The sequence below is a fragment of the Sphaeramia orbicularis genome, chromosome 21, assembly GCF_902148855.1.
Source record: "Sphaeramia orbicularis chromosome 21, fSphaOr1.1, whole genome shotgun sequence".
Lineage (NCBI taxonomy): Eukaryota > Metazoa > Chordata > Actinopteri > Kurtiformes > Apogonidae > Sphaeramia > Sphaeramia orbicularis.
In genome coordinates this window covers 4,941,232-4,951,205 of record NC_043977.1, presented here as the reverse complement: position 1 = coordinate 4,951,205, position 9,974 = coordinate 4,941,232, and the positions used below count along the sequence as shown (strand labels likewise).

General features: G+C 36.4%; 1 protein-coding gene across 10 annotated transcripts in view; it reads right to left on the bottom strand.

Annotated features, from left to right (window-relative positions):
- myo1b (myosin IB) overlaps nt 1–9,974 on the bottom strand; it is a 194,257-nt gene that overhangs the window by 8,574 nt on the left and 175,709 nt on the right. For 6 of the 10 annotated variants that reach the window (XM_030125371.1, XM_030125372.1, XM_030125373.1 and 3 more), the window contains 5 exons: nt 7,809–7,895; nt 5,180–5,254; nt 4,864–4,998; nt 996–1,102; nt 772–904 (listed from right to left, as the gene is read on the bottom strand). In XM_030125371.1, coding sequence (XP_029981231.1) covers nt 772–904; nt 996–1,102; nt 4,864–4,998; nt 5,180–5,254; nt 7,809–7,895 — 537 coding nt within the window. The remainder of the gene's footprint in view (nt 1–771; nt 905–995; nt 1,103–4,863; nt 4,999–5,179; nt 5,255–7,808; nt 7,896–9,974) is intronic. The other 4 variants (XM_030125374.1, XM_030125377.1, XM_030125379.1 and 1 more) reach the window with 1 other exon arrangement.

Sequence of the window (9,974 nt, the reverse complement as noted above, 5' to 3'; positions counted from 1 at the left end):
AGTCGTGTGTTTTTCTTGTATTTCTTATATATATATTTCTTGTATTTTTTTTTTTTTGGCCACTTATGGGTAAGGCACCAAATATGGTAACTTCATTAACATGTTAAACCCTGACCATATTTTCAGGGGAAAAACGCCTAAACAGACATACCCAAAGTAAATGAAGAATTCCTTCACAATAATAAGGTTCATATGGATGTTCTTGGTGTCTGTGGACATTTACAGACCTCACAGAATCTATTCCCATTGTCTAAAATATTGTATCTATTACTCTGCCTGAGTAAACTGGAACAAACTAAAAGAGAAATTAGAATTTTTTATCCTCACCTGTTTTTTTTTCGGCTGGATTGACGATGATATGCATAAATTAATTGTTTGTGTTGGAGATTTTTAATAGCGTATATTTCACCCCACAAAGATTAAAAATCATGTTTGAACATTAAAGTTTGCACTAAAATACACTTTTCATGTACTTTTATTAACATTAGGGTCTAAACTTTGAGCAAAAGTTGAAAAAAACATTCATTGTCCTGATTAATTATATTTTTATAGTAGATGAATATTAATATAATTTTTTAGCCCCATCAGCCCGTCCGTGGGCTGATGGGGCTAAAGGTTAACCTTGATTTTCTACATAATAAATATTCTTGAAAATGTTCACATAAGTAATACAGTCTTGTTCTGTCTTCCAATAACCCACTATAGTGGACATCTTCAACACCAGAGTACGCCTGTGTGTGTGTCCTCTAAAGGGTTAACGCCTGCTCTTACTTTCCCGTTGGCTCTGTTGATCTTGTTGACCACGTCGGCCAGCAGGACCTTCTCGTCCACGGCGCTGTTCAGCTTCTGGTACTTGGGGTTCTTGCTGATCTCCAGGTAGTCTCCTTTAAACGGCTGGCTCACACTGACATAAGAGAACAAGGCGGAGTCATTCAGGGGGCGTGTCCACAGACGTTCCTTCATGAAAACACTGGGCTCCTCCCACACATCCTCACCTGCTCGGGTAAAGCGCCTTTTTATCCTTGAAGATCTCGCTGGCCTCCAGCTTCTCCTCGTACACCGCCTTCTTCTCCTCTGTGAACTGGCTTCGGTATTTCTTGCACTAAACCCCCCCCCCAAAAAAAGTGAACAAAACAAACAGTTCACACACTGGACTTGTACAGGGTGACACAAAAAACAGGAACTTTTTAACAATCCAATAAAACCAAGACTGATGGAAGAAAAATATTTTATTCATAGTAACTGAAACCTTAAAACATGGCATTTAAGAAACAATGATGGAATTTTCATTTTTTTTAAATTACAGGGTGACCCAAAAAAAACGGGAATTTTTGAAGTGCGTATTGGCAGACATGAGCAAGTGGCAGCACTGCGAGACAGTGACCTTGAGCAAGTAAACACACCCCTGTTTTAGTAACCATTGGCGGCTGTGCGAGAATTGTTCGGTAACCGTGTGAGCTCAAGATTCGGTAACGTTCCCTGGCCCCCCTAGATCACCAGATTTGTCCGTTTGTGATTTTTTCTTGTGGGGCTATCTCAAGAGTAAAGTGTACACGACTCGACCAAGAACTGTGGATGAGTTAAAACGGAGAATTCAGGATGAAATTCACAGTATCCCAGCTGAGATGTTGCAGCGGTCAATGAGGAATCTGAACAGCAGATTTCAAGAATGCATTCGTACAGGAGGACGCCATCTACAGGAAGGAATTTTTAAAAAATGAAAATTCCATCATTGTTTCTTAAATGGCATGTTTTAAGGTTTCAGTTACTATGAATAAAATATTTTTCTTCCATCACTCTTGGTTTTATTGGATTGTTAAAAAGTTCCCGTTTTTTTGTGTCACCCTGTATAACTGGTATAATTGGAGCGCTTTGGTGGAACCTCAGTCCTGTTGGGTCAATATTCCACAGTTTATTTCTGTCCGACACATTGTTGCTATGAAGAACAGGCCGTTGCTATGGGCGCCGTTACGATCAGAGAGTCTGGAGGTTAATGTCTGTTTGTCCAATGATTGATTTCTTTTGTAACAAACTGTGTAAAAAGTAGAAGAATAAACTCTGAGCCACTCATTGAATCATCTTAAAACTCTCTTTAAGTCGATCTACACATGATTTGACCATAAAAACCAGCTGAGTGGACGCCACTGCTCATACAGGCGATTATCTGCTACAGTCATGCACCGTTTGGAGGTTTCTACTCATTAAGGCTTAGGTCAGTTTCTGTACACGTTATCAATGACAGATTAAAGTGTTATGTAAGTTCTTTTTGATTGGTTGTTGCAGTCTGTCACACTGTAGACAGACTCTGTCATACAACGCTCCTGTTGTTTAGTGTCAGAGTTCACTGCACTCAACAAATAATACTGATACTAGTCTTACGCAATATTCACACTGACAGATTAAATCATACTATTATTACTCTTATTATGGTTTGTTTGTTTCTTTGTTTGTTTACACTTTAGCAGCAAAACTATTGGTTGAATTCAGACCAAATTGGGTTTATAGATTGCAAATGACCCAAAATAGATGTCGTTATATTTTGGGAAAAGTAGGTCAAAGTTCAAACAATGGTTCTGTAATCCAGTCCTAACTTCTGTGTGTCATGTGACTAAAACAGACAGAAAAGAAAATATGGAATGTCTAAAAGCAAAAGTTTTTGTCAGTACAATGACATAGATACTGATGGAAGAACTGAAGGGATTTTGGTTATTATAAAAAAAAAAACAAAACATGTTAAATGGTTAGATATCAGCTCTGAAATTAAACTACTATGAGCTATTTTTGTTGGTATCATTATATTTGTCCAAACAAACGGACTTTTATTTGGACCAGGCATTAAAATGAAGAAACTGAAGAAAACAAGGAGTGGTCTCAGAATTTTTTCCATGACTGTATGTAGTAATATCGTAGCCAAAAAAGGATTGCACAGTTTTTTCAGGTGTAAATGAGACGAACATAATGCCTGTAAAACACAAAGCACCTGTAAAAGGTTAAATTCAATGTCAACTGTGCTGCCAAAACAGACAGCAGCAGTGCAATAGGAGGGAATTTTCATGCATTCTGCACAAAATCAGCTGCCGTCTGTGCAAATAAACCACTCTGCAAAAACCATCTGATCCACTAAACACTGCAAACTGACATGAAACAAGGACAAAGTGTAAAAACAATGTGGGTGGGATCATATACTGACAGCAAAACCTTTATGAATATGTGTCTGCAAGCAAACTAGGAGACATTATAATTGGAATAATTCACATATACTGACATAAACTACAGCATATGTACTATTATTATTATTTTATCCACATTTTAAACAAATATCTTCATGTAACCAAAGGATGTATGTGTGTGCTAATCATCTACAGTTTTGGAAATAATTACTACACCAAATGATTCTATATAAATTCAATAATAAGAGTCCTTTAACTGCAATATTGTGAAAAAGGCAAAAGTGAACAGTTTTTTGTTCAACTTCAGATGCTTTTAATTCATCAAGGGAGAAATGTTTGGGCTTTTTTTGGTTGTAATTAAGTTAAATGGAGCTTATTTTTGTATTACATGTGTAAACATCTGCAGACAACAAACCACATTTATGAGAAATGTTGAGTTTTCATGACTTTTTCTCATTATTTCCAAAGCCTTGACATCCTCACACTAGATCCAGGATCATTAATGTCCTATAATATATTTGTACAGTCAGAACACTGTAAAAATCAAACTCTGACCAAGTGTAGTTGTCTCATTTCTAGTCCAAATATCTCATCGCACTTCAAATAAGACAGAATCACCTAAAGAGGAACTTTTCAGTGAGATATAAGAACTGATTTATAGACAATAGATCTGGAAAATCTGATTTCAACAAATCTGACCAAGATCATTTTCACTTGTTCCATTGGCATTGGATTTTTTTTTTTTTTTTTTTTTGCTTAATTCAAGAATTGTTTTTGCTTAACTCAAGATTTTTTTTTTTTTGCTTAATTCAAGATTTTTTTTTGCCTAATTCAAGATTTTTTTTTGTTTGCTTAAATCAAGATGTTTTTGCTTTATTCAATGTATTTTTTTTGCCTAATTCAAGATTTTTTGCTTAATATATTTTTTTTGCATAATTCAATATTTTTTTTGCATAATTCAATATTTTTTTGTTGAATTCAAGATATTTTTTACTTAATTCAAGGTTTTTTGCTTAATTCAAGTTTTTTTTTGCTAAATTCATTATTTTTTTGATTTATTAAATATGTTTTTGCTCAAGTCAGTATTTTTTTTGCTTAATTCAAGATTTTTTTTGCTTAATCCAGTATTGTTTTTTTTTTTTTTGCTTAATTCAAGATTTTTTTGTACTTCATTCAAGATTTTTTGCTTTGTTAAAGATGTTTTTGCTTCATTCAGTATTTTTTGCATAATTCAAGATTTTTTTTGTTGCTTAATTCAAGATTTTTTTTTCTTAATTTAAGATTTTTTTGCTTAATTTTTTTTGCTCAATTTAAGATTTTTTTTTTTTTGCTTAGTTCAAGATTTTTTTTCTTAATTCAAGATTTTTTTTTTTTTGCTTAATCAAGATTTTTTTTGCTTAATTCAAGCAAAAAAAAAAAAAATCTGCCAATGGAACAAGTGAAAATGCTCTTGGTCAGATTTGTTGAAATCAGATTTTCCAGATCTATTGTCTATAAATCAGTTCTTTTATCTCACGGAAAAGTTCCTCTTTAGGTGATTCTGTCGGATCTTAAGTGTGATGAAATATTTTGAAAAGAAATGAGGAAAATACACTTGGTAAGATTTAGATTTTTTCCAGTGAATGAAACAGTAGAATATGTAGCTGGATAGGACTGTGTTTTGTTTTTTGTTTTTTTTAATTCTTGGACTGACCCTCCACAGGTGGAAGATCCTCCTCAGGTCCGTGTGGACTCCATCCAGGAACAGGTAAGGCCTGGTGGGCCAGTTCTTGTCTATCGGTGACATGGAGGGCATTGTGCTCTTCAGGTTTAGGAAGTATTTCTGAATCTAAACAAACACATCAATAAACACTGCATTACAAAGGAATCGTGGTAGATTTGCTTGAAGGTCCAGATTTACATTATCCTGCACCTGCTGCTGAGGAAAAAACCAATAACTACAAATATCACATCCTTCTCTTATCGATATTTAACGAATGTATTCAAGGAGATATCGAAGTCCTGCTTACAATTCGCTGGATGGTGAAGTCATAGATCTTCTTTCCTGCGTTCGCCCTGAAGAACTTTCTATACTCTCTGCGCACCTACAGTAAAAAATAAAGAACACACCGTCAGTCGTGTACGACCACCGTTAAGTCTGATGTGAAGCCAGACAGAAAACGACGACGCACACTGAAAGAACAGACGTTTGGTTAGTGACAAACAACGACCACCTGGAACAGACAAAGCAAAAGTCCAAGCTGCTGGGATTCATTCACATTACAGCCACTGCCTCCAACCTGTTAGCCTACAGTCAGCGGCGGTGATGTCACTGACCTTCACGCTGACCTTAATCGCACAAATAGAGCGGTGAACAGGTGCTGCGTGGACTGAGGCGCTCAATTAACACGATGAAAAGATTAACACCGTGACAAAACACCAGGTTATTCGTCTAAAACTACACACGGGCACGAGACAAATGACGACCGACAGCAGGACACGGACACACACACACACACACACACACACACACACACACCTGAAGAAAAAGAAATATCAGGTGAGACAATTTAAACAACACGGTGCTGGAAGAATGGGGTTAGTTTATGCAGAGACGCACAGGATGCAACAAGCAGATACAGATACAGAGAAGAAGAAACAGAAAAGAAGATGGACAAGACAAGTTTAGAAAAAAAAAAAAAGAGAGAGAGAGAGGAAGATGGACAGATTCACATGTCAGGCTGTTTCTGTTGGTTTAAGGCTGCATTTGCCTCATCCTCTTCCATTAGGGGTGTAAGAAAATATTGGTTCCACCATATATCCTTACATCTTTATATATCTACATATTGAATATTTAAATAAATAAATAAATAAACTCTGGCACCTAAAGAGTTAATCCCATCCTGTCACTAGATGGCAGTGGATCTGAACTATCATTTTTCTAATTCTTCTTCTTCTTTAATTGTCTTCCTTAGTAGGGGTGTGAGAAAATATCGGTTCCACAATATAAGTGTTGCTTATTTACCCACATCATTATTTATATTACTGTACCCCACCCCACCCTTTTTATTTATTTATTTATTTTTTGGTTCATGTTAACCCTTTCATGCATCGGTCACTCCAGTGGACAGTTCTTCTCCAGCTGTTCTCTTGTATATTCATGGTTTTGCTGTTTTAGTTCCATATCAGCCAACACAGTGGACACTTATGCACCATCCCATAATACACTGACATTCAGACCATCACTGTAACTGTGCTGTTCTTGATAAACCTGATCTGCACTGACATGTTTGAATGTAAATAAATTATTTGTTAGACAAGGTTTTTTTTTTTGTTTTTTTTTGCATATTATCTCCATGAAGTGAGTAATTACATTAGAATATGTTAAAATGTGAGAAGACATCAGATTAGCAGCATTAAAAATGTTTTTATTTCATTATTTTCATCTCACTTTCTGATATTGGGTTTTAAACACATGTTTCTTTACTTCAAAAATTAAATGCATGGATATTTTTGTAACTCCACAGAAAAAAACTCAATCACATTGTTTTTTTCATGTTGGGTTAATGGGTTAATGGCAGTTTGTATATATTATACATGGGAACAGTGGGAGGGAACCCCTTAATTTTGTATTCTGACAGACTCACCACCCTCCTGTAACATCGTATACCCTGTTAACTAGTAATAACACATGAAAATGTCCCGTATTTAATTTACCCAGATCATGATTTATATTATTGTGTGCCCCCCCCCCCCCCTTTTTTTATTTATTACTTCCACCAAGGACTGGCGGAGGTTATGGTTTCATCTGGGTTTGTCTGTCTGTCTGTTAGCAAGAGAAGTCAAAAAGTTCTGGAAGGATTTGGATAAAATTTTCAGGAAACGTTGATACTGGCATAAAAAACAAATGATTACATTTTGGTGGTGTTGGGGGGGATCTGTCCTGGTGGAGGTCTGCATTCTCCAAGTGCTTTTCTAGTTTATTTTGTTTTTTTGTTTTGTTCTATGTTTAGTGGTAGTTTGTATGTTTGTATGTGGGAGGGAGGGGCTTCGGTTGGTTAGACTAAGAAAAACTGTCCAAAGCACTGTATTTAAAATGCATCATATATGGTTTTTCCTTTCTTGAATAAAAAAAAAAAAAAAAAAAAAAAAAAAAGAAAAAAAAAAGACTGCATTTGCCTTCCAGACACTATGCTATTACAGAGGAGTGTAGGGCCATAAAACTCGGACTGTTGCAGCTGCTAAGTATTTCATATCATAAAAACTGCTCATCCATGTCATATAAAATTGCAGCAAGAACCTTTTTATGTTGTATTATTCTTTGTTATACTCCAGCTTTTATGGTTCAATGTTAAATTATACATTAACTCGTTTTTTGTTTTTTTTTTCCATTTTGATAGTGGTAGTGTTTACACAAAAGAGTGCGACCAAAGTAACACATCAACCACTAAGTACACACGATATCAATAAGTAACCGCAGTACGCCGTTTGATCCTCCACACCCACATTTCAGAAACAAAAACACTGCGATTGCAGAGGTGTCATCCGGAAGATGGCATGGTGTGGGAGGATTGAGATGGATGAGAAGGGTCAGGGGTCAGCGAGTGGGTGGGTGGGCGCAGTGACGGCTGCACCGTGGGGGGGGGGGGGGCTGGGTACCTTGAGTCCCTGCCAGTAGGCCCAGATGACAGCGACAGCGTGCTTACGCCTGGCTTCTTCCTTCAGTCTCCTCAGCTCCCTGCGTGCCTGTTCGGAGGTGGAGGTGGAGGTGGAGGGGGTTGGGAGGGGAACGGGGAAAAAAAAAAAGGCAAAGATCGGGGAAGAAATGAAGCAAGAGGAGATCAGAAGGAGATGAAGGTCAACAGATACACAAGGATGAGCAGCCAAGAGCCCGGACACACCTTCGCATTCCGCGGTCTGATTGTAGATTAACACAGAAGTAGGGCTGTGGATCGGCAAGAATCTGGCGATACGATACAAATCACAATACTAGGATGACAATACGATATATCGCGATATATCACAATATATCATAATACTGTTAAAAAGGTAATTTTTTTTTGTTTTTATGATTATTTCCTGGAAGAACTGAATTACGCCAGAAATCTGCACAAATACTAAACACATTTTTATTTGAGCCCAACAGGATTCTAATGCTATATCACAAAACTTTCCTGTGTTCAAACTGAAATTATATTTTACAGACGTTACAGTTTCAGATCCTGTTCAAATGTTTATATTCTATTAGTTTAGAACTAACATCAGAACAGTATTTTTGTGCAATCCCAACAAAGGAACTAACATTATTTAATAAAAGAGTGTTAAATAATTAATAACACTGGTCAACAACAAATGTATTGTTTCAGTTTTTTGAGCTGATTTAGGATAATTTTGGTGCTGAGTCCAAAAATCACATTAATTTTGCTCAATCAGGTCAACTTTCTGAACTATGCTACATATTGGCTTTTTAACATTTTTGCTTACATTTATGGGCATTTTCACATCATATGATACAAAATTCTTTCATATTTCTTGCAATAAACGAATTATGAAGATTTTACTTTTGCCAATTTATGATTAATGTTTTTTTTAATATTACAGGTGAATGAAATGGCTTCGACTAGAAGATCTTGCAAAAATAAGCCTGATGTATTCTGCTACATCTGCGCTGAATACACCATTGTACCTAACAGGAATCAAGTCACAGGTTTCATAAAGTGTGCTTACCAATCTTATTTTGGTATTAAACTTGGTGACCAAGATAAAGTCACAAAAATGTAATCAATTTTGTGAGAAGATCAAATTTTTCAAAATCAAATTGGCAAAAAAACCTGACCTGATTGAGAAAAACAGATGTCATTTTTGGAGTTAGCGGTGCAAAATGGTCCGAATTCAGTTGAAAAAACCTAGACAACTTGCATAAAATATTTTTCTGTAACCCAGTGTAATAAATGAAATATAAACAAAAAAGAAAAAACTAAAAACTAAAATGAACCTCCACCATATCTGCATTTGAATAAATACCTAAAAATATCAATACAGTACTTTTTACTATTGATACAGTATTGTGAAATGAAATATCGTGATATATTGCAGAACCAGTATTTTCTTACATCCCTACACATAAGATGCCAAAAAGAACAACTCCACTCCACTTTCATTTCCATGTCTTTTCAGGGGGGGCCCTAATAGAATTTCCATGACCATTCACAACCATTATGCGCAGGAACAAAAGCGCACTTCGCTTCATTTTTGGCCCATAAATGAACAGCAGCCTTTTTTATTCTCTTATCGTCGGTTATTTTCTATCATTCAGCCCAAATATTCCGACAACAGCACCTCATTACAGGTCTTTTATTAATAGAAATAGCTTTTTAGGCACTCAGGATAACAGAGTTTGGTGCTGGCTTTCAAGCGTCGGGGGGGGGGGGGGGGGGGGGGGGGGGGGGGGGACTGAAGCAGATTCCTGATACATAATTAACGTTGCATTACTGACTCAGAAAAAGGGCCTGAACAAAAATGTGATGTAATTGGCTAAAACATGCTATCGCACATTTCTGTTATTTAGTCCTCCTTGCGTGGCTTTCTTTTGAAGTTACCAAAAACCCAGAGTTCCAGAACCTGTCCTTAAATTATATTCCTAACAGACGCGCCCTTTACATGCTTTTCTAAGAGCCGGTAACGACAATTAACAGCCGATACCACTACAGCACTGTCGGAAATTAAACTCCACCTGGGTTTAACTAAGAAAACAGGTCGTTATCGTCCGCTGGAAAATTACTGCAGTGATTAAGGAGTTCTTTAACTGATGCTGATGCTGGACTG